Consider the following 25940-nt stretch of genomic DNA (forward strand, 5'->3'; position numbering starts at 1 on the left):
ATAAATTACAATGCTCAAAAATAACTGTGGCTTTTAGCATTTTAGGTGATGGTAAACCTAATTGTTCAAAGAGTCCTGGTTCTGAGGAAATTCTGTTCAAGAAAAGGCAGCTAAGGAAGACTGAGCAACAACTTTCTCCACATGACACATCAGCAAGAGTTAGGCCTCTCCGAGCGCACAATAAACGGAGACTTTTCTTTTCTGTTTCTAACGCGAGTAGAAAGGTAAGCTGAACTACTTAAATATAGCAGGAAAAAATTGATTTGTGGTCAAAACTTCAATATTTTTAATAGGAATTTTATATTTATGAAAACAGCCCTAGGATTGGAATTCCTCCTGTTTTGGTGTCAAAAAATAAATTATAGATAGTTTTCAGAAGTTGGCCACACTCTGTAGGTACAAGAGCAAAACATATTTTAATTGGGACAGAGGCAGGAATCATTTGCAACAAACCTAGGGCCTATAAGTAAACATCAGTGTGTAAATCACCATGTCATTCTTCATCTTTCAAACTTCTCTGTTTTTTCAGAAACTGTTTATCTAATTTACTTAATTATTATCATTAATACTTTTTTGTATTTGAAGTTTGTCAGTTTTTGTGTATAGTTTTTCATTGTTTCTATTATATTTCTTTGTTCTATTGTGAATGCCTGCAAGAAAATTAATCTCAGGGTAGTATATGGTGACATATACTGTTGGTACTTCAATAATAAGTTTACTTTAAACTTTGAAACTTAAAATTCTGCCCATTCTTTCTCATTGAAAGCCTCACTTGTTTACTCTTATCCACACTCAGTGAAATCACTCACTACTCCTGAATAATGCTTCTTGTAAGGAGCGTGGGCTGTCCTGGGTGGAGCGGATGTCTGCTGTCTGTTAGCAGCATTGCAGCCAGCCTGTAAAGTATTTATTTTACTTGTACATTTTATATATATGGATGTAGATGGTAAAATTAATGTTCACAGGTGATATGAAGATTGATGGAATTGTTGACAGTATGATGAATAGATGTGGAGTGATAGCAATATGTTGGTGCTATGGTCTGAGAATTGGCAGGTGGTGTTTATTCTAGATCAGTGTGAGGAGGTATTGCACTTTGGGAGTACTAACGAGGTTAGGACATACACCAAGAATGGTCATGTCCTGGTGAGTATTGAGGAACAGAGGGACTGTGGTGTGCAAGTCTAAAGATCCTTGAAGGTTACAGTGCAAGTAGACAGCCTGGTAATAAAATCACGTGAGATGCTGGCCACCATTGGTTGGGACAATGAACATAGAGTGGTGGTGGGGAGGGCGGGGGGGATGATGCTTCAACTTTATAAAACAGAGGTCAGATCTCTGTTGGACTACTGTGTGCACCACATGACATGAAGGATGTGGTAGTGCTGAAGACAGTGCCAAAGAGATTCATCAGGATGTTGCCTGGGATGGAGCATTTCAGTTATTGAGAGGAGGAGCAGGAAGTTGAGGGAAATAATATAAAATTGAGGGATGTAGATGGGGAAGAGTGCAGGAATCTCAGGTGGCATGGTAGTGCAGTAATTAGTGATGTGCTATTACAGTGCCAGTGTCCAGTCACTGTCTATAAGGAGTTTGCATGTTCTCCCTGTATCAGTGTGGATTTCCTCTAGGTGCTCCCATTTCCTCCCACATTCCAAAGACCTATGACTTAGTAGGTTGATTGATCAGATGGATGGAGTTGCATGGGACATGCTCATTGGGCCAGAAGGACCTGTTATGTGCTTATTAACTAAATATAAACAAATTATCAGAGCTAGTAGAACTAGAGGACTTGAATTTAGGTTAATGGTAAGAGATTTTAAAGGGATTTGAAAGGAATTTTCACCCAGAGTAGTGAGTACCTGGAATGATGTAATGAAGAGTTTAGTGGGAACAGAGTCACTAACAGCAGTTATGAAATGTCTGTGCATGCACCTGAATCATCCAATCATAGGAGGGTATGGGCCAAATACTGAAAGATGGGATTGATCTAGATCGGTGTCCACCTGGTGGTGTCTTTTGGAAGACTATGGAATCAATACCTTGTTTCTTGAAGCATCATCAAAATGGAGAATGTGCTGTTCATCCGAGCCAGCTGGTGGTGTAGTGGCATCAGTACTAGACTTGGAGATATATGGTCCAGAGTTCGAATCCGGTTGGGTCCCAACCTGGGTAGCAGCAATATCTGCATGGAAGAAAGGCCTGGCAATCTACTTCCATATCTTGCCATGAAAACACTGTGAACAACTACACTATCCATAGGGTCGCCATGAGTCAACGATGACTTGATGACACTCAGCAATAACTGTTCTTCCACTGAATAGTCTGGACTTAAAGTCTAGTTTCTTTTGAGGTAGCCCAATTTACTTTAATAATTACATCTATTGCATAATGTAAATTTCTCAACCGCTTTAATCAGTTGGGGAAGGAAATACAGATAATTCAGGTTCAATAGAATATTTTAGTAGGCCTTATGTTAAAATTACCCTGATTACATCTTTAGTATCAAAGCAGCAATTATTAGGAGTGGGAACTCCCAACAGCACATCCTTATTCACAATATTTAACATTTGCGCAGACTCCCATTGTATCCCTTACCTTCTCCATGAAGGTATTCTGAACATTCCATCAGCCTACACTGGTGATTCATTCAAAAGCCTATTAAATGTTAAATACACCAGAAAGGATTTCTTGACTTCCCTCATTCTCCAAGAAAGATGCTGTTGTCACAACTCATGGATAGTCAAAAGTGAGTAGAAATATAGCCACCAAGGTATTAAGTTTGCCACTGTTGCGATGTTTAATGTGCTATATTATTTTAGAACTATTGGGACATTGTGTTTTCTCTGGATCAGTGAACTTGTTCACTATGTACCATGTAGAACAAAAAAAATAATGAATCCATAGTCTCCTCTGAAGTGAAAATTTTAAAAAAACTGGGTGCTGGAAATGTGAAGTAAAAATACTACTGGAAGTAACACAGCAGTTACAGAGGGACAGAATGGATTAGCATTTCAGATGTTTTGTCTCTAACACTGGGAGGTGCTTTCATGAGAGCTTAGGAGAATGAGGAATGATCTTACAAATGTGTATAAAATCTTAAGACCACAAGAGATAGGCAGAATTAGGCCACTCAGCTCATAGCAACTGCTCCGACATTCCATCACGTCTGATTTCAGATCCCACTCAACTGCATACACCATCTCGCCATATCCTATAATGCCCTCACTGATCAGGAAACTATCAAATTCCGTCTTAAATATACAGATGAATGGCTTCCACCACCGTCTGTGGCAGAGCATTTCACAGATTTACTACTCCCTGGCTAAAAAAATTCTCCTTACCTCTGTTCTACAAGGTTGCCCCTCAACTTTGAGGCTGTGCCCTCCAGTTCTGGATAACTCCCAACATAAGAAACATCCTCTCTACATCCACCCTAACTAGTCTTTTCAAACTTCGGTAGGTTTCAATGAAATTCCCCCACCCCCCCCCCCCCCCATTCTTCTAAATTCCGGTGAGTATAGGCCCAAAGCTGTTAAATGCTCCTCATGCATTAACCTCTTCATTCCTGGAATCATCCTTGTGAACCTCCTCTGGACTCTCTCCAATGAGAACACATCCTTTCTGAGATATGGGGCCCAAAACTTGACAATACTCCAATTGCGGCCTGACTAGTGTCTTATAGAGGCTCAGCATTATCTCTTTGTTTTTATATTCTACTCCCCTTTAAATAAATGCCAACATTGCATTTGCCTTCTTTAGCACAGACTCAACCTGTAAATTAACCTTCTGGGAGTCTGCACCTCTGATGTTTGAACCTTCTCCCCATTTAGGTAAATTCACATTATTGTTTCTTTTACCAAAAGGCATTATTATACATTTTCCAACACTGTATTCCATCTGCCACTTTTTTGCCCTCTCTTCTAAATTGTCTAAATCCTGCTGCAATTGCATTGCTTCCTCTGCACTACCTACTCTCTCCACCTATCTTTGTATCATCCACAAACTTTGCCACAAAGCTATCAATTCCATTATCTAAATCATTGCCAATGTGAAAATTAGTGGTCCAATACTGCACTCTAAGGAACTCCAAGGCCCTTTTTATTCCCACTTGCTGCCTCCTGTCCATCAGCCATTCCACTATCCATGCCGGTATCTTTCCTGTAATGCCATAGGATCTTATCTTGTTCAGCGGGCTTATGTGTGGCACCTGATCAATCGCCTTCTCGAAATCCAAATAAATGGCATCACAACCACCAAGGTTAGGCTAACTGGCCTATAATTTTCTTTCTTTTGCCTTACTCCCTTCTTAAAGAGTGGAGTGACATTCTGGCACTACAGTATGATGCTGGGTGACAATTCAGCCGTCATCTCCTCTGTAGTTGAATAATCTGCTGACATATGGGGATACTGGGAATGGGGGCATAGCACAAAAGAAGCTGAGAAGTGGCAGGGGTTCTTTATAACTGTTCGTGAGGTGCCCGTGTAAGCATGATTCAACAGGATGTTGCCTGGAATGGAGGGTTTTACATAAGGAAATTTGAAGAGGCTGGAATGTAGGAAACTGAGGGATGACCTTGCAGAAATTTGTAAAATTGAGGGGCATAGATGGTCTTCTTCCTCTGATGTGAAATCTCCAACTCGAGGGTTAGGGTGAAAATTAGGTGATCAGAGGGATACGTTTGTCATATAGTGTGTGTGGGTATCTGGAATGAGCTGCCAGGGGACCCGATAGAGACAGGTACAAAAGTAGCACTTAAAGACATTTGGACAAGTACTAGGGTAGGAAAGGAGTAGACAAGTACAGGCTCAATGACGGTAAATGGGATTAGTGTCAGTGAGCATTACAGTCAGCATGGATGAAATAAGCCAAAAGCTCCCTTCTGGACTGGAAGGCTCAGAATCAGAATTAGGTTTATTATCACTGACATATGTCATGACATTTGTTGTTCTCTGTGCCTAACTGTATGATTTTTATGTTGAATGTACAGAGTAGGTTGCAACTGGGAGGTGGGTAATCGTCATGTCTTAAATGGTAATTTTACAATTTTCCAATTTTAATTTATGTTTGGGTTATTTCTGGTGGATAAATGATATAAAACAAGCAACTTTAGAATTTTTGTTGAGGTTGTGTACTGAAGTGTAGTTTGGAAACTAATGGATATTTGTGTACTAGCGCTGGCCTGTTTAGAGATACTATATATATACAGCCTAACTCATATGTAACTGATCAGGGCTCTGATTGATGTCATGGGTAAGCTCCTATTTGAAAATGAGCTGGTGGCAATATAACTAGAGTACAGGCTTGTGTTGCTTGCTTATTTGATGGCAGCTGCTACAGAAAGGCAATATTAACCATCGGGGTATGACTCATTGTCATTGATTTTTAGCAGAATCATATCCTGTGCATGAAAACTTTAGAAAGATGAGGCAATACATGGATATGTTCACTTTCAGTGGTGTGATAAGGAGATAGGTACTGACTTTCACATTCTCTGTATGCTGTACTCTTTCACAATGAGTGAATGTGTTTTGAAGCGCAGTCATAATTGTCATTTGGGAATATGGGGCAAGAGTTCAGTATGTAACTTCGTCTCTGAATGGAGTTCATATCCACAGTTTTTTATACTTCACCATAGGGAATAACCTTTGTTCATGATTATAATCTCTTCCTGCCCCATCTCAGTGGTTTGAATTTCATATAAATTAAGTGTAACCTACATCCACATCTGGAAGGAGTTTAATTTCTTGGTGGCAGAGCACTAAATGTGCCACTGAGCATTACTTTTTGCATTATTTTAATATAATCCTGAGAAGGTACAGTGAATCAGAGGAAATGGAGCTACACCAGAATAGCAAATTAAAATCCCTCTTGTGTTTAACGTAAATCAACATGGCAGAGCATTGCTTAAAGTTCTTTTCATAAAGATATTATCTAGTATCAAAGCCTGTTTCCTCAATGAGAAACATATGGGCCCATTGCTGGCCTGGTAACTTCTAATGGCCATTTTACTATATTGTATTTGGAAAGCATCTCACTGCAGAGCTAACAAAATTCACTGTTGAGTCTTGAGTTAGAAAAGCACCGATCAAAGGAATTTGGAGTTCCAATTTATTTCTTTATTTCCACCACAAAGTGATTGCCAGTATTTATTAATTTCTTTATTCAGTGATATAGTGCAGTAACAAGCCTTTCTGGCCCAACAAGCTTCTTGCCACCCAATTAACCTACTAACCCATACATCTTTGGAATATGGGAGAAAAGTGGAGCACCCAGAGGAAACCCAAATGGTCATGCGGAGTACATACAAACTCCTTCTAGACAGCGTGGAAGTGAACTGGGGTCACTGGCGCTGTAATAGCATTACACTACCATGCTGCTCAGTGTTATGAAATTTGTAACAAAATATTGCGACTACTTTGAAACTGATCCCATGGTACATTCGCTCTACTGGTCCTTTAGAAACTGGACTTTCTGAAGTTGGCAGCCAAAATATAAACTTCAAAAGAAAATGTCCTGCAGATTTAGAGAAAGCCATTTGAGCCTGTATTTCACCCAGTTAGTCATTACCTGCAAAAGAAAGTGGGAGAAAAAGGTAGTATTCAGGTTCTGCTCCTGAAATGATTTGGGTTCTTTGTCTGAATCATCTATGAAGGGCTTTCAGCACTTTTTCCTCTCCTTTTTAAGTAAATAAAATTCATCAACTTTGAATATAATAAGTGTATTATGATTACTGCCAACTGTGAGAAACCAGCATGTCAGCCTCCAGTTGTACCAATCCATTAAAAAAATACTGTTTCCTCTATTCATTGAACTGACATGTTCAATTTACTGTAACTGCTATTTATCTGTAAGCTCACTAGAATGGAATATGTAGATACTTGAATACTGTGCACTTACTCTTGCTATCTACAATTGCTATTGTCTATAGTAACAGTACAGGCAGTCCCTGGGTTACGAATGGGTTCCGTTCCTGAGTCCTTCTTTAAGTCAGATTTGTATATAAGTCAGAACAAGTACATCCGGTATTATTTAGTGTCAGTTCGTCAAACATTTGTCTTGGGTATATAGTATATATTTTATTTTTCTATGCATATAAAACACTTAAGAACGTATGTATTCCAATAATTAAACCACTGCGTTACTTAGTAATAGCTTTCATCGGGGCAGGGCCTTTCACATGCTCCATTATTCTCACTTTATCCTTTAAAATTATTCTGATCATTGACCGACTGTAGCCTAACGCTTTTCCAGTGACCATGACGTTTCACCTCTTTCCAAACGCTTTATTATTTTCACTTTATTTTGAATCGTGATCACTTCCTGTCAACAGAACAGAAACACTGTGAGCGGCGGGTCCCGAGCTCTGCGGGGTCATAAGGACCATCTCACTGAATTCCCTGGGTCCTAAAGTCTACCGCACCGAGACAGGTTAAATGGGACAAGTGGGGGCTGTGCTGGGTTTGGGTATTTGATCCTCCACGATATAAACTGGAGGTGGCAGTGTTTTTTTTTTACGAGGTCGAGTTGCGAGCTCGACATCAATCCCTGGCACGGATGGAGAGCACGCTCAGGAGCGGTCTGACTGGATCAAACTCAGGAACCACCATTCTCGAGCCCAGCACTGATCTCACTGTGCCACCAGCTGACCAGAAAAGTGTGTGTGGGGGGGGGGGGGGGGGGGGTCATGGTGAATCTTGCTAAGAAAAATATAAGCCAAATACAAAGTTACACACTCAACACAGTGTCAACGGTAACGACTTAAAATAACGGACGGCATTCTCCTTCCTCAGTTCGTAAGTACAAGTTGTTTGTAAGTCGGACGTTCGTAGCTCGGGGTCTACCTGTAATTAATACATGTACAATTGTTAGTGCTTTCCAGAGTTGTTTAAAGCTGTCACTGTGTGGACGTTATGTTGCAATTATGAGACCTCATTGGTGAGACCATACTTGGAATATTGTGACAACAACACACACAAAATGCTGGTGGAACACAGCAGGCCAGGCAGCATCTATAGGGAGAAGCGCTGTCGACGTTTCGGGCCGAGACGTCGACAGCGCTTCTCCCTATAGATGCTGCCTGGCCTGCTGTGTTCCACCAGCATTTTGTGTGTGTTGTTGTTTGAATTTCCAGCATCTGCAGATTTCCTCGTGTTTGCTCTTGGAATATTGTGTATAGTTTTGAGAGTGTAGAAGGGATTTTCAATGATGCTGCCTGGACAAGAAGGCCTGAGTTATAGGGAGAGGTTGGCCACATTGGATCTTTATTCCTTGGACCACAGAATGAAAGGAGACCTCATAGAAATTTATATAATCATGTGAGGCATCGATAGAGTGGATTGTCATCAACTTTTTGGCAGTGTTTTGGGGTCCAAAATTAGCGGGCAGGGCATAAGTACAAGCTAAGAGAGGAGAGATTTAAAAGAGGCCTGAGTGGTAAACAGTTCAACACAGACTAGATGGGCTGAATGGATTGTTTCTGTCTTTAATACTCTGTGACTTCTTTACACCAGGAATAGTGAGTACCTGGAATGAGTTACCAGGAGAAATGGCCATAGTAGGTGCAAATGCGACATTTAAGAGACAGTTGGACAGGTATGTGGAGGGGAGAGGCTTGGAGAGTATGGATCAAACTTGGGAAATTGGGACTCACAGGGAAGATGTTGTGGTTGGCATGGACTAGTTGGACCAAAGAACCTGTTTCTCTGCTATTTTACTCTTGACTCTAGTCTTACATATAAGGTTATGCTATTTGTAGCATACCAGCATGTCTGGCAGGGAAGGATTATTTAAACATGCTGGTGATCTACTTTAACAAGTGTGACAGAAAGATTTTCACTGTGAGGCTGTTGCTCAAGTGGATTGCACAACAAATTTATGATTCTTTTCCCATGTCTGGATTGTATAACAAATGCCTAAGTCACGTCGTCAGCTGACAGTAATATTCTTTTATCATTAGAGATGCCAGAGTAGACAGCCTTTGTCTGAAGGTATCATGATTCCTGTCCATAGTGACCTGTAGAGTTTGTTGCCGTTGCTGAATAAGGCAGAACAGGTGTGGAATCCTGTCAGATTTGATCTACTGTGTTAGCAATACTATGGGGAAGTCAGAAACCTTCATGAAGTCTCATGCAGTCTACAGCCCTTTGTGTTCTTTGCACTGAGTGCATCAGTACAATATGATACGAGATTGAATTATGTGCTTAGAACACATAATGATGAAATGTGCAGGCACAAGTTCAGACAACTTCCACAATATTCTTCATAGATGTTGGAGTAGGTAATTTATTTTGTATATCTCAGGTAATACATCTCTTCATTCTAAGTGGCCTTCTGGAAGTTTGCCTACTATCTCTGATACGATGTATTCTAAGGGGGCCTCCTCCTAGTGCATAGTAATGCACACAAAATGCTGGAGGAATTGAGCAGTCAGATAACATCCATGGAAAGGAATAATGAGTTGACATTTCAGGCCAAGACCCTTCATCAGGACTGGAAAGGAAGGGGGGAAAAGCCAGAATGAGGTGGGGGAGGTGAAAGAGTACAAGCTGATGGGTGAAGCCGGGTGGGGTTGTGAAGTGAGATGCTGGAAGGTGATAGATGGAGAGTTCAAAGTAGAATTTATTATCAGAGTGCATACATGTTACCACATACAACGCTGAGTTACTTTTTTTACTGGCATACTATAGAACCAATCTGTAGAACAGTAACTGAACTATAAACTGTGAACAAGCTGAAAATGCAGATATAAATAAATATCAATAAATAACAAGCATGAAAAAGCAATATAGCAGAGTCCTTAAATGAGTGTAGCTATCCCCTTTTGTTCAAGAGTCCGATGGTTGAGGGGTAATAACTGTTCTTGAACCTGGTGGTGCAAGTCCAGAGACACCTGTACCTTCTACCTGATGGCAGCAGTGAGAAAAGAGCATGGCCTGGATGGTGAGGATCTTTGGATGATGCTTTTCTACGGCAATGCTTCATCTAGATGTGCTCAATGGTTAGGAGGATTTTACCCATATGTACTGGGCTGAATCCATTACCTTTTGTAGGATTTTCCACTTAAACACATCGGTGTTCCCATACCAGGCCGTAATGCAGCTTACTACCACACATCCATAGAAATTTGCCAAGCCTCTGCTATCATGCTTTCTTCACAATAATATTTATATAATGGATCCAGGACCGGTCCTCTGAGATGGTGACACCCAAGAATTTAAAGTTGCTGACCCTCTCCACCTTTGATCCTCCAATGGTTACTGGCTCATGGTCCTCCAGTTTCCTTCTGAAATCTACAATCAATTCCTTGGTCTAACTGACATTGAGTAAGAGGTTGTTGTTATTACACCACTCAGCCAAGTTTTCATTCTCCTTCCTGTATGCTGATACATCACCCCCTTTGATATAGCACACACAATATCACAAACTTGTGACGATATGGTGTTGGAGCTGTACTTAGCCACATAGTCATAGGTGTAAAGCGAGTACAGCAGGGGGCTATAAGTACACAAGCCTGCAGTCCCCCTGTACTGATGGAGATTATGGAGGAGATATTTTTAAGGAAATCCGGGATCCAATTGCATAAGGGGGGTACTGAAGTCCAGGTCTTGGCATTTATTGATTAGTTTTGGAAGGATGATGGCATTAAATGCCGAGCTGTAATTTATAAAGAGCATCCTGATGTCTGCATCTTTGCTGTCCAGATGTTCCAGGGTTGTGTGAAGAGCCAATGAGATAGCAGAAGGAATTTGATAGGAGATGACAGTGGACCGTTGAAGAAAGGGAAGAAGGAGAGGGGAATCAGAAGGTGGTGATAGGCAGGTAAGAAGAGGAGGGCGGCTAAGGGAGGAGCCAGAATGGGAAGGGGAGAGAGAAATTAGAAGTTTGAAAAATCATGCTGTCAGGTTGGAGACTACCCAAACAGCATATGAAGTGTTGCTCCTCCAACCTGAGAGTGGCCTCATTGTGGCAGTAGAAGCCTTGGACAGACATGTCAGAATGGTTCATTCATGTCAAGTAGCATCTGGTTTGTCCAGAAGCTTTAATATCAAAACTCATGTGACTTCATTTCCTGTGGACCTGGGAAGCTTTGAACCCACTCTGGAAACCACTAACACCTACATAATTGAAAAAACAGATATTCAGTGTGGCATGCCTGTTCCTCATACTCCAGATTTTAAGTGGAGTGGACTTCATCTTATTTTCAAACTGTGTGCTATGGTTCTTAATCTTTAGTTCCATTAGATCTGGAGATGATGTTGTCCAGTAGGTTCTTCAGAAGTCAAGAATGAGGTGAAAATCTCATGGTTACAGCTGTTTTATTAGATGTTGATTGATTTCAAATACAGCATTTGAATCGGTACATCTGAAAATTTAGAGGTAGAAAAAATTGCAGTACCAACGTTGAGTATAAGACTTAACCAACCTTGAGTTATTAATGCAGCTATGTCATTATCAGGTAGATTGTCCTTGTTGGTAGGGAGGCTCATATGAGGTTGAACAGCTCTATTAATGAATGGCCCTTAAATGATTAATTAACATATATAAAATACAATAAAGCATACCAGAGTTAACAGAAAACATAACAAGTCATAACATTAAGTAGCTCCAGCGCCCTGGAGTTGATCTGATCCACTTGGAAAAAATATCACCTGTTGGATAGATGTATTTTTACTACTTCCTTATGAATATGTTCAGGCAAATTAGATATGGCTTCAGACTCAACAACACTCTACAAACTGCACACTAACTAATGGCTCATAGAAACTCCAATGCCATACAGTTTTGAAGAGCCATTTGATGTATTGAAGCCATTCCAGCAATGTCATTGCTTGCCCGATCTAAAGCAGCAACATTTTAATTGCAATACCATACATTGGAAATAGGATTGCTGTAAATCAATTTCCTATCTAGATGTCACATTTGTATCTGGATTCAGGTTAGTAAGATAAGGTTTGTGTGTGTATCAAAGCAGGGAAGACATAACCCAAACTAAGACCATAAGACATGGGAGCAGAATAAGGCCATTTGGCCCATCAAGTCTGCACCGCCATTCAATTATGTGCGAATGGGTAACTATGCTGTTGTTGGGATAACGGAGACATGGCTGCAGGGAGATCAGACCTGGGAAATGAATTACAAGGGTATACGTGCTATCGTAGGGACAGAAATGTGGGCAGAGGGGGTGGGGTGGCCCTGCTAGTGAGGAATGAGATTCAGTCCTTTGCAAGGGGGGACATAGGGTCAGGAGAAGTAGAGTCTGTGTGGATAGAACTGAGGAACAGTAAGGGCAAAAGGACCCAAATGGGTGTTGTCTACAGGCCACCAAACAGTAGCATGGATATTGGGTGCAAGTTGAATAGGGAGTTAACATTGGCATGTGGCAAAGGTAATGTCGCAGTAGTTATGGGGGATTTCAACATGCAGGTGAACTGGGAGAATCAGGTTGGTGCTGGACCACAGGATAGGGAGTTTGTAGAGTGCCTACGGGATGCATTCTTGGAACAGCTTGTACGAGAGCCGACCAGGGGCAAGACTATTCTGGATCTAGTGTTATGTAATGAACAGGATTTGATAAGCTATCTTGCAGTAAAGGAGCCATTAGGAGGTAGTGATCATAATATGATAAGCTTTTATCTGCAGTTTGAGAAGGATAAGGGCAGATCGGAGGTGTCAGTGTTGCAGATGAACAGGGGAAACTATGGAGCCATGAGGGAGGAGCTGGCCAAAGTTGACTGGACGGATATCCTAGCAGAAAAGACAGTGGAACAGCAATGGCAGGTATTCTTGGGAATAATGCACAAGGTGCAAAATCAGTTCATCCCCCAGAGAAGGAAGGATTCAAAGGGGGGAAAGAGACCACAGTGGTTGACAAAGGAAGTCAGAGATTGCGTAGCATTAAAAAAAAGGAAATATGACAGAGCTAAGGTGAGTGGGAGGACAGATGATTGGGAAGTTTTTAAGGAACAACAGAACTTAACTAAAAAGACAATACGGGGAGAAAAAATGAGGTACAAACACAAGCTAGCCAGGAATATAAAGGAAGATAGCAAAAGCTTTTTTAGGTATATGAAGAGAAAGAAGATAGTTAAGAACAATGTTGGGCCCTTGAAGAATGAATTGGGTGAAATTGTTATGGGAAACAGAGAAATGGCAGAAGAATTTAATGAGTACTTTAGATCTGTTTTCACTAAGGAAGACACAAGCAATCTCCCAGATGTATGGATGGGCCAAGGACATAGGGTAACAGCGGAAATGAAACAGATTGACATTCGGAAGGAAACGGTGATGAGAAGACTGATGGGACTGAAGGCTGACAAATCCCCAGGTCCAGATGGTCTGCACCCTAGGGTACTAAAGGAGGTGGCCCTGGAAATTGCGGATGCATTGGTAATCATTTTCCAATGTTCCTTAGATTCAGGATCAGTTCCTGAGGATTGGAGAATGGCTAATGTTATCCCACTTTTTAAGAAAGGAGGGAGGGAGAAAACAGAGAACTATCGACCTGTCAGCCTGACATCGGTGGTGGGAATGATGCTAGAGTCCATTATTAAGGATGAAATAGTGGCATATCTAGATAGCAGTGATAGGATTGGGCCGAGCCAGCATGGATTTACCAAGGGTAAACATGCTTGACTAATCTGTTGGAGTTTTTCGAGGATGTAACCAGGAAGTTAGACGGGGGAGATCCAGTCGATGTAGTGTACCTCGATTTTCAGAAGGCATTTGATAAGGTCCCACATAGAAGATTGGTGGGTAAAATCAAAGCTCAGGGCATCGGGGGGGAAGGCATTGACATGGATAGAAAACTGGTTGGCAGATAGAAAGCAAAGGGTAGCGGTGAATGGGTGTTTCTCAGAATGGCAGGTGGTGACTAGTGGGGTGCCGCAGGGCTCGGTGTTGGGACCACAGCTGTTTACCATTTACGTTAACGATTTGGATGAAGGCATAGAAAATAACATCAGCAAATTTGCTGATGATACTAAGCTGGGTGGCAGTGTGACATGTGATGAGGATGTTAGGAGAATTCAGGGTGACTTGGATAGGCTGGGTGAGTGGGCAGATACTTGGCAGATGGCGTTTAATGTGAATAAGTGTGAGGTTATCCACTTTGGGAGTAAGAACAGGAAGGCAGATTATTATCTGAACGGTGTAGAGTTGGGTAAGGGAGAAATACAAAGAGATCTCGGAGTCCTTGTTCATCAGTCACTGAGGGTGAATGAGCAAGTGCAGCAGGCGGTGAAGAAGGCTAATGGAATGTTGGCCTTTATTACAAAGGGAATTGAGTACAAGAGCAAGGAAATCCTTTTGCATTTGTACAGAGCCCTGGTGAGACCACACCTGGAGTATTGTGTACAGTTTTGGTCTCCAGGGTTAAGGAAGGACATCCTGGCTGTAGAGGAAGTGCAGCATAGATTCACGAGGTTAATTCCTGGGATGTCTGGACTGTCTTACGCAGAGAGGTTAGAGAGACTGGGCTTGTACACGCTGGAATTAAGGAGATTGAGAGGGGATCTGATTGAAACATATAAGATTATTAAGGGATTGGACAAGATAGAGGCAGGAAATATGTTCCAGATGCTGGGAGAGTCCAGTGCAAGAGGGCATGGTTTGAGAATAAGGGGTAGGTCATTTAGGACAGAGTTAAGGAAAAACTTCTTCTCCCAGAGAGTTGTGGGGGTCTGGAATGCACTGCCTCGGAAGGTAGTGGAGGCCAATTCTCTGGATGCTTTCAAGAAGGAGCTAGATAGGTATCTTATGGATAGGGGAATCAAGGGATATGGGGACAAGGCAGGAACCGGGTATTGATAGTAATTGATCAGCCATGATCTCAAAATGGCGGTGCAGGCTCAAAGGGCCGAATGGTCTACTTCTGCACCTATTGTCTATTGTCTATTATGACCACTCCTTTTATCCCCTCCTCAGCCCCACTCCCTGGCCTTCTCCCCATAGCTATCAATGCCATGGCCAATCAATTTCTGCCTTAAACACATGCAACGACCTGGCCTTCACAGCTGCCTGTTGTACCAAATTCCACAAATTCACCACCCTCTGGCTAAAGAAATTTCTCTGCATCTGTTTTAAATGCATGCCCCTCTATCCTGAGGCTGTGCCCTTTTGTTGTAGACTCTCCCACCATGGGAAACATTCTTTTCACATCTACTCTGTCAAAGCCTTTTAACATTCAAAAGGTTTCAATGAGATCGCTCCTCATCCTTCAAGCCCAGAACCATCAAACATTCCTCATATGATAACACTTTCATTCCCGGAATCATCCTTGTGAACCTCCTCTGAACCCTCTCCAATGCCAGCGCATTTTTATGTGCAAGGGCTCCATCTCCACGGATAAAGTATGTGTTGTTCCATGAAATAAAGCTGATTCTAAATGATTGAGAAGAACTTGCTGGATTGTGGTATTCTTATAATGAGCATTGTCAATGAAAATACCAGATACATTCTTACATTTAGGACAGTATAGTTACATGAACTATACCCAAGTGGAAGGATATACATAAAGGCATTAAAGACCGGGAAAAGGCAAGAGAATGGGGTTGAGGGGGATACTAAATCAGTAGACTCAATGGGCCAAATGGCCTAATTATGCTCCTATGTCTTACAATACCTTCTGAAGTGATGCAAAAGGTAGTCATTACAGTGAACTCCTGAAAGGACTTGACTGCCTGATTTGTCACAGACTCCAAGTTTAGATGTAGATGTCCCAGGTGAAAACATGGGTAAATTGTTAGATCTGGAGATGATGCTCTCTAGAAGGTTCTTTGGAAATCAAAATTGAGGCAAATATCTTACGGTTACAGCCATTCTATTAGATGTTCATTATGGGCACCATGGTAGCGTAGCGATTAGCACAACACTACTACAGCTCAGAGTGTCGAAGTTTAATTCAACGTCATCTGTAAGCAGTCTGTATGTCCTCCACATGGAATGCATGAGTTTTCTCAGGTGCTCCGGTTACGTCCCATAGTCCAAAGAAGTACCAGTTAGTAGGTTATTGATCTGAATGGACTTTAATACTTCATTCTTCGTATACATGAGCAAAAATCTTTACGCTACGTTTCCATCTAAATGTGCAATTTATAGTAATTTATAATAAATAGTATGTAGAACAGGACAGTCAATATAACATAGAAACACAGTTGTGTCAGCATGAGTTAAGCAGTCTGATGGCCTGGTGGAAGAAGCTGTCCCAGAGCTTGTTAGTCCTGGCTTTTATGCTGTGGTACCATTTCCAGGATGGTAACAGCTGGAACAGTTTGTGTTTGGGGTGACTCGGGTCCTCAATAATCCTTGGGGCCCTTCTTACACACCTGTCTTTGTAAATGTCCTGAATAGATGCGATTGAGAGAAGTACAGTTCCCATACCATGCAGTAATGCAGCCAGTCAGGATGCTCTCAATTGTGCCCCAAAAGAAAGTTCTTAGAATTTGGGGTCCATACCAAACTTCCTCAACTGTCTGAGTTGAAAGAGGCACTGTTGTGGCTAGCCTGTCTCCATTCCTCCTATAAGTCCACAACCAGCTCCTTTGTTTTTGCGACATTGAGGGAGAGGTTGTTTGCTTGACACCACTGTGTCAAGGTGATGACTTTTTCTCTGTAGGCTGCCGTGGTGACAGTGTCATGAGTATACAGAGAGTAAAGGAGAGGTTGTAAGTTGTTCAGTAGTTAGGCTAGGGTTAAATTGGGGGTTGGGGGTTGCTGGTTCGAAGGGCCAGAAGGGCCTATTCTGCGCTGTATCTCAATAAAATAAATACAAACAAGTGATTATTCAAACAAAAACACAAAATGCTGGCAGAACTCAGCAGGCCAGACAGCATCTATGGGAGAAGGTAGTGACGACGTTTTGGGCCGAAACCCTTCATCAGGGGTGAAGTAACATGGGATGGTGGAGAGGGGATAAGAAGTGGGGGGAGGGATGAAGTAGAGAGCTGGGAAGTGATAGGCTGGAGGGAAATGGGCTAGGGGGAAGGTGGAGAATTATGGGAAATAAAAGAGAAAGAAAGGTAGGGTGGGGTGGAGATTATAGTGAGGGGGGAAAAAAGAGAGAAAGAGAACCAGACTAAAATAATAGATAGGGATGGGGGTAAGGGGGGGCAGGGGTATCAACGGAGGTCTGTGAGTTGGATGTTCATGCCGGCAGGTAGGAAGCTACCTAGGCGGGAGATAAGGTATTGCTCCATCGACCTGCGTGTGGCCGCATCTTGACAGTAGAGGAGGCCATGGACAGACATGTCGGAGTGGGAGTGGTCTGTGGAATTGAAGTGTGTGGCCGCAGGGAGATCCCGCCACTGCTGGAGGACTGAGCGCCAGTGTTCGGCAAAACGGTCTCCCAGTCTGCGGCGGGTCTCCCCAATGTATAAATGGCCACATCGGGAGCACCGGATACAGTATATCACCCCAGTTGACTCGCAGGTGAAGTGGTGCCTCACCTGAAAGGACTGTCTGTGACTGGGATGGTGGTGAGGGAAGAAGTGTGGGGGCAGGTGTAGCACTTCTTCCGTTTGCAGGGATGAGTGCCCGGAGGGAGGTCGGTGGGGAGGGATGGGGGGGAATGAATGGACAAGGGAGTCGTGTAGGGAGCGATCCCTGCGGAAAGCCGAGAGTGGGGGGGAGGGGAAGATGTGGCTGGTGGTGGGATCACATAGGAGGTGGCGGAAGTTACGGAGGATTATACGTTGGATCTGTAGGCTGGTAGGGTGATGGGTGAGGACCAGGGGGACTCTATCCCTGGTGGGCTGGCAGGGGGATGGGGTGAGAGCAGAGGTGCATGAAATACGGGAGACGCGATGGAGGGTAGAGTTGATAGTGGATGAAGGGAAGCCCCTTTCTTTAAAGAAGGAAGACATCTCCTTTGTCCTAGAATGAAAGGCCTCATCCTGAGAGCAGATGCGGCGGAGGCGGAGGAATTGAGAGAAAGGGATAGCATTTTTGCAGGAGACAGGGTGGGAGTTAGTAGGTTTGTAGTAGATGTCGGTGGATAGGCTGCCTCCAGAGATACAAACAGAGAGATCTAGAAAGGGGAGGGAGGTGTTGGAAATATACCAGGTGAATTTGAGGGCGGGGTGAAAGTTGAATGCGAAGTTAATGAAGTCGACGAGCTCAGCATGTGCAGGAAGCAGCACCGATGCAGTCGTTGATATAACGCAAGAAAAGAGGAGGACAGATACCGGTGTAGGCTTGGAACATAGATTGCTCCACATGGCTGACAAAAAGGCAGGCATAGCTAGGACCCATGCGGATGCCCATGGCTACACCTGTAGTTTGGAGGAAGTGGGAGGAGCCAAAGGAGAAATTGTTAAGGGTGAGGACTAATTCCGCGAGGCGGAGAAGAGTGGTGGTAGAAGGTGACTGGCTGGGTCTGGAATCCAGGAAGAAACGGAGAGCTTGGAGACCTTCCTGGTGGGGGATAGAGGTTTATAGGGACTGGACATCCATGGTGAAAATGAGGCGGTGGGGGCCAGGGAACTTGAAATCTTTGAAGAGATGTAAAGCATGGGAAGTATCACAGACATAGGTGGGAAGGGATTGAACAAGGGGAGATAAAACAGAGTCGAGATAGGCAGAAATGAGTTCAGTGGGGCAGGAGCAAGCAGAGACAATGGATCTGCCTGGACAGGCAGATTTGTGAATCTTAGGTAGGAGGTAGAAATGGGAAGTGCGGGGTGTGGGAACTATAAGTTTGGTGGCCGTGGATGGGAGATCCGAGCTGATGAGATCGAAAATGGTTTGGGAGACAATGGACTGGTGCTCCCTAGTAGGGTCATTGTCCAGGGGTAGATAAGAGGAAGTGTCAGCAAGTTGTCGTCGTGCCTCCGCTATGTACAGGTCGGTGCGCCAGACGACAACAGCACCCCCCTTATCAGCGGCTTTGATGGTAAAGTTGGGATTGTTGCAGAGGGAATGGAGAGCAGAGCGTTCAGAGGGGGTAAGGTTGGAATTGGAGCAAGGGGTGGTGAAGTCGAGATGGTTAATGTCCCGACGGCAATTAGAGATGAACAGATCCAGGGCAGGTAGAAGTCCTGGGCGAGGAGTCCATGAGGAGGAGGAGGAGGGTTGGAGACGGGAGAATGGGTCATCAGTGGGGGTGGGAGAGTCCCTACCGAAGAAGTGGGCTTGAAGACGGAGCCGGCAGAAGAAGAGCTCCACGCCCTGGTGCACGCGGAACTCACTAAGGTGAGGGCGAAGGGGGACAAAGGTGAGGCCCTTACTAAGGACAGAGCGCTCAGCCTCAGATAGAGGAAGGTCGGAGGGGATGGTGAAGACCCGGCAGGGTTATGTATTATTCAAACATATAAGCAAGCACATAGGGATGAATGCATCATTTTGATACCACCTGTTTTTATTCCTGTTTTTCCAGTGCAGTATTGCATTGTTGGAAGTGCTGGCTTTTTGCATTAAATGCTCAGCTGAGGGTCCTCTTTGCATATTCAGGTGAACATGTTTAGAATTCATATTGAAGTTTTGCTTAAGTCTTAGCTAGTTAAAGATTAACTGTAATTGTCAGATCTACAGTGTAAAGACACAATGCAGCATGACAGTTACAGGCCCTTTAGCGCTATGAGCCTATGCCAACTATGGTGCCCACCCAGCTAGTCCCAAGTTCTTGCATTTGTCCCATTTCCCTCTAAGCCCTGCCCCTCCATGTACTGTACATAACAAATACTTCTTAAATGATACATTGTATCTACTTCAACAATTTGCTCTGGCAACTCATTCCATACAGTCACCACCAGCCTCAGTGTACAGAAGTTGTCCCTCTGGTCTCTTTTAAATCTTGCCCCTCTCACCCTAAACCTATATCCCTAATTTGAGACTTCCCTACCCTAAGGAAAAGAATGTTGCCACTCAGCCACTCATAATTTTAGACTTTTCTATAAGTTTATCCCTCATTTTCCCACACCTGTCAAATGATCATCTCCCTAAATCTCAAGCCCTCTAGTTCTGCAAACATCCTCGTAAATCTTTTTTGACCTCTTTCCTTTAACAGGGTGATCAAAACTGCACAATACTCCCAAGTGTTTAAATGTAATCAAATAATTCATTCATGACTAAATAGTGAGCTCCTGAAGATAGGGGCATCTTTAATGTGTAAGTAATGAACGAAGAGCAGTCTGGAAGGAAAATGCTGTAAGGACTTGGTATCCAGAGATGTAATCTATAGTATGCCCATTGTCCATACAATATGGGTAGATTCATTGAGAATTTGTTTAGTTACTGAATTATTGGAATGTCATTTATACATCAAACTAATTGTTTCCTTCTTTGTGTTAAACTAATTTAAGCATTTGATTGCATGGTAACGTGGTAGAAAACATGTACCATTAGGCTCAAGGACAGCTTCTACCCTGCTGTTATAGGACTATTGAATGGTTCCTTAGTACAACAAGATGGACATTTGACCTCCTAATTTAGCTTATGCATCTTATTGTTTACCTGTTTTTACCTCAAGGCACTGCATAATGATTTGATCTGTAGAAGCGATGTGCAAGACAAGCCTTTTTTATTTCCATACATGTGACAATAGTAAACCAATTGCAATTCCAATTCTAATTCCAAATTAATGTTGGCTATAACTATAGTGAAGCCAAAGTTTACGGATTTGTTTTTTAACATAGCAATTGTATTTCCAGGATCCAGCTGATGCTCTGCACTGCCAACATACCTCGCCAGTAAGCTGCAAAATATGTAATGTGGTGGGCCCAAGGACACTGACACGAGAAGATCAAGTGGCTCTACTGGACCCATGCTTTCACCCAGTATTGTCACTAAATTATGGTATGATTAGTTGTATATTTTTTAGTAGTTTTTGTTTGCAGAAATAAATCTGAATTTTTTTATTGTTATCTTCTGTTACATTTCTGTTTCCCCCCCCCCCCCCCCTTTCTCTGCTAAATAAAGTGGCTCTGCCTGTGGTTCTTGACTAGCAGCCTTCTGGTACGCCATCCAGAAATGATGGGGTATTTGAGTGTGAATGCTGCCATGAGCTCTATTTGCTATTTATGAGTCATGATAGGAATCATGAGCAGAAATCCTGGCTTTTTCCCCTTATCCTTTGCCTCTCTAAAAGTATTTATCCCCTGTGAGGAAGTGAAATCGTACAGTACCCAAGGATTCTGCTTCAAATTTCTAACATGCACTCCAACTCCCATGTCTGGGGTGAACTATATCAGCACCAAACCAAAAGTTAGACAAGTATTCTGTGCCTCAGTGCTACAGAGATAATACTTTTAGTCAGTTTGCTATCTGAACTTGATATATAGTGGTTAATTTGTCCATTGGTTAATTGGAGCAGCCGCTTATTTAAGACAGCTCTTTAAGAACAATAATTGAGAAAATAACCAGGATTCCCTTCATAACTTGAGACACTATGCCACATAACTGGTACAGGTGACTTGCTGAACAGTTTCTAGCTAGTGTCAGTCACGTGAAATTATGTAGCTGTTAAACACCTCACCTCACCACTTTTTAATTTTTAATGGCATCAGTTGTGTGTGTTTGCATCACTGATAGTTGGTGAGAAATAAGTAGTAAGAGGCTAGAGTGGGGAATAGAAGAGGGAAAGGGAAAAAAATTACTGGAAGGGGAAGATGATGTTCATGCCATCAGGTTGAAGGCTACTTAGACGGAATCTGGGGTGTTGTTCCTCCACCCTGAGAGTGACCCCATCGTGATAAAAGGGAAGACCATGGACCGACATGCCAGAGTGGGAATGGGGATTGGAATTAAAATGGTTGATCTCTGGGAAATTCCACTTTTGGCGGATGGATCCTTCCCCCAATTTACATCAGTCTCATCAATGTAGAGGAGGCCACATTAGGAGTAGTGGAGACAATTCACAGCTGAAGTGTTGTCTCACCTGGAAGGACTGTTCAGGACCCAGAATTGAGATAAGGGAGGAGGTAAATGGGCAGTTGTAGCATTTCTTTCACTTGCAGGGATATGTGCTGGGGGAGATTAGTGGAAGGGATGGATCAATTAGAGTAGGGGGAGGTAAAGATGTGTTTGGTGGTATGATCCCGTTGAAGATGGTGGAAGTTGTGCAGAATGATGTGTTGGATGTAGAGGCTTATGGGTGGTAAGTGAGGACAAGTGGAACTCTATTCTAGTTAAGGCAGCAGGGAGATGGAATGAGAGTGGATATCCAAGAAATAGAGCAGATGCAGGTGAGGGGCAGTGTCAGTAGTCGAAGAAGGGAAACCCGTTCTTGAATCATAGTCATTAAGACAAGTTACTACATTCTTCTTGGGCCTATGATTGAAGCCTGTTTGAAGCAGCCATTTTGCTCAGACAGCCAAAGCAAATAATTAGATACTTGTCTTCATTAGTCAGAACATAGAGTACAAAAGCACATAGGTTATAGTACAACATTATAAAACATTGGTTAGGTCACAACTGGAGTTGTGTACAATTCTGGTCTTGACGCTTTAGGAAGAAGGTGGTTGCAGAGGATATTCAACAAAATGGTTGCTGGGAGGCAGTGCCTCTACTATGAGGAGAGATTGGATGGGTTGTTTTTTTTCCTTAGAGTGGAAGAGGCTGGAGGAAGAACCTGACTGAGATAAACATGAGGAACATAGACAGGATAGATAGAAATTCTCCTATACCGAAGATGTGTACAACCAGAAGCCATGGGTTTGAAACACAGAAAACCTACAGCACAATGCAGGCTCTTCGACCCACAGAGCTGTGCCGAACATATCCTTACCTGAGAAATTACCTAGGTTACCCATAGCCCTCTATTCTGAGTTCCATCTACCTGTCCAGCAGTCCCTTAAAAGACCCTATCATATCCACCTCTACTACCGTTGCTAGCAGCCCATTCCACACACTCACCACTCTCTGCATAAAAAACTTACCCCTGATATCTCCTCGGTACTTACTTCCAAGCACCTTAAAACTGTGCCCTCTCATGCTAGCCATTACAGCCCTGGGAAAAAGCCTCTTGACTATCCAAAAAAATCAATGCCTCTCATCATCTTATACACATCTGTCAAGTCACTCCATCGCTCCAAGGAAAAAAAAAGCCGAGTTCACTCAACCTATTCTCATAAGGCATGCTCCCCAATCCAGGCAACATCCTTGTAAATCTCCTCTGCACCAGCACCCTTTCTATCATATCCACATCCTTCCTATAGTGAGGCGACTAGAACTGAGCACAGAACTCCAAGTGGGGTCTGACCAGGGTCCTATATAGCTGCAATATTACCTCTCAGCTCCTAAACTCAATCCCATGATTGATGAAGGCTAATGCACCATATGCTTTCTTAACCACCGGGTCAATCTGCGCAGCAGCCTTTGAGTGCCCTATGGACTCGGACCCCAAGATCCCTCTGATCCTCCATACTGCCAAGAGTCTTACCATTGCTATATTCTGTCATCATATTTGACCTACCAAAATGAACCATCTCACACTTATCTAGGTTGAACGCCATCTGTCACTTCTCAGCCCATTTTTGCATCCTATCAATGTCCTGCTGAAACTTCTGACAGCCTATCCACACCTCCAACCTTTGTGTCATCAGTAAATTTACTAACCCATCCCTCCACTTCTTCATCCAGGTTTCTTCTTACTGCCCGTTATGCCTACTGGCACGTAGGGCAGCAACAAAGGTCCTCCACTCCTGTTTGTTCTGGGCTAGCTTCTGAATGGTATCCCAGGTGTAGTTCAGGGTCTTCAGCTCTCCCTCTACAGTTCAATGCCAGGTATTCTTGGGTCTTCCTCTTTTCCTCTTTCCTTCTGGTGTCCAATGAAGGGCTATATGTGTGATGTTATCAGGGTCCCTTCTAAGCATATGCCCGATCCAGCTCCATCGCCTTCTCATGAGGATGGTTTCAATGCTGTCTTGATGGCATTGAGCAAGTAGTTCGTCATTTGAGATGATGTTTGGCCAAAATATTAAGATTCTTCTCATGTTCTTTGTGTGGAAGACTGACAACTTAGTGAGGTCACTTCCTGTCATTCTCCAGCATTCTGATCCATAGAGGAGGGTAGAAAGAACACAGCTCTGATACATTTTTAGCTTGGTCTTGATGTTGTACTGTTGGGACCTCCATACATTGCTGAGCATTCCGAAGGCATTTCTGGCCTTGCTTAGATGGTTCTTGATGTCGTTGCCTGCTACTCCATCATGTCTGACAGTGCTGCCCAGGTAGGTGAACTCCTCTGTTGTAGAAAGGTCTTCTCCATTTACTTGGATTGTTGAGGGGTTTGGAGAGATTTTAAAATGGTTGAGATCTGGAATGTATTCTGTGAGGTGATGTTGGAGGTAGATACACTGTCATTTTAATTCCACTCTGGTTAAGAATTTAATTATGTTTTTTCTAAATTCAATTAAAATGAAAAGATTGAAAATAGTTCAGTAAAAATGATAAACCCATAGTTTATCACTTAACTTCAGTAATTGTTATACTTGTGTGGAGAGAATTCAGTGAAGGTTCACCTAACTGATATCTGGGACAGCATTACTGTCATATGAAAAGAGTTTGAGACAATAGCCTTGAATTCACTAGAGTCATACATAGAAAATAGGTGCAGGAGTAGGCCATTTGTGATCATCCAACTCAGAACCCTGTACCTGCTTTCTCTCCGTACCCCCGATCCCTTTAGCTGCAAGGGCCATATCTAACTCTCTCTTAAATATAGCCAATGAACTAGCCTCAACTCTTTCCTGTGGCAGAGAATTCCACAGATTCACCACACTCTGCGTGAAGAAGTTTTTCCTCATCTCGGTCCTAAAAGGCTTCCCCTTTATCCTTAAACTGTGACCCCTCGTTCTGGACTTTCCCAACATCAGAAACAACCTTCCTGCATCTAGCCTGTCCAACCCCTATAGAATTTTATACGTTTCAATAAGATCCCCACTCAATCTTCTAAATTCCAGCGAGTATAAGCCTAGTCAACCCAATCTTTCTTCATATGAAAGTCCTGCCATCCCAGGAATCAACCTGGTGAACCTTCTTTGTACTCCCTCTATGGCAAGAATGTCTTTCCTCAGATTAGGGGACCAAAACTGCACACAATACTCCAGGTGTACTCCAAGGCCTTGTACAACTGCAGTAGAACCTCCCTGCTCCTGTACTCGAATCCTCTTGCTATGAATGCCAACATACCATTTGCCTTTTTCACCACCTGCTGTACCTGCATGCCCACTTTCAATGACTGGTGTACAATGACACCCAGGTCTCGTTGCACCTCCCCTTTTCCTAATCGGCCACCATTCAGATAATAATCTGTTTTCCTGTTCTTGCAACCAAAGTGGATAACCTCATATTTCTCCACATTAAATTGCATCTGCCATGAATTTGCCCACTCACCTAACCTATCTAAGTCACCCTGCATCCTCTTAGCATCCTCCTCACAGCTAACACCACCGCCCAGCTTCGTATGATCCGCAAACTTGGAGATGCTGCATTTAATTCCCTCATCTAAATCATTAATATATATTGTAAACAACTGGGATCCCAGCACTGAGCCTTGCGGTACCCCACTAGTTACTGCCTGCCATTCTGAAAAGGTCCCGTTTATTCCCACTCTTTGCTTCCTGTTTGCCAACCAATTCTCTATCCACATCAATACCATACCCCCAATACCGTGTAATACCGTGTGTTTTAAGTTTGTACACTAATCTCCTGTGTGGGACCTTGTCAAAAGCCTTTTGAAAAACCAAATATACCACATCCACTGGTTCTCCCCTATCCACTCTACTAGTTACATCTTCAAAAAATTCTTTAAGATTCGTCAGACATGATTTTCCTTTCACAAATCCATGCTGACTTTGTCCGATGATTTCACCTCTTTCCAAATGTGCTGTTATCACATCTTTGATAACCGACTCTAGTATTTTCCCCACCACCAATGTCAGGCTAACCGGTCTATAATTCCCCGGTTTCTCTCCTTCCTTTTTTAAAAAGTGGGGTTACATTA

General features: G+C 42.9%; 1 protein-coding gene across 7 annotated transcripts in view; it reads left to right on the forward strand.

Moving 5' to 3' along the window:
• Positions 1-25940, forward strand: part of kansl1l (KAT8 regulatory NSL complex subunit 1-like) — a 100111-nt gene that overhangs the window by 52539 nt on the left and 21632 nt on the right. For all 7 annotated transcript variants that reach the window (XM_073046363.1, XM_073046369.1, XM_073046362.1 and 4 more), the window contains 2 exons: positions 38-224; positions 20647-20791. In XM_073046363.1, the coding sequence (XP_072902464.1) occupies positions 38-224; positions 20647-20791 (332 nt within the window). The remainder of the gene's footprint in view (positions 1-37; positions 225-20646; positions 20792-25940) is intronic.

The sequence above is a fragment of the Hemitrygon akajei genome, chromosome 5, assembly GCF_048418815.1.
Source record: "Hemitrygon akajei chromosome 5, sHemAka1.3, whole genome shotgun sequence".
In the NCBI taxonomy this organism is placed as follows: domain Eukaryota; kingdom Metazoa; phylum Chordata; class Chondrichthyes; order Myliobatiformes; family Dasyatidae; genus Hemitrygon; species Hemitrygon akajei.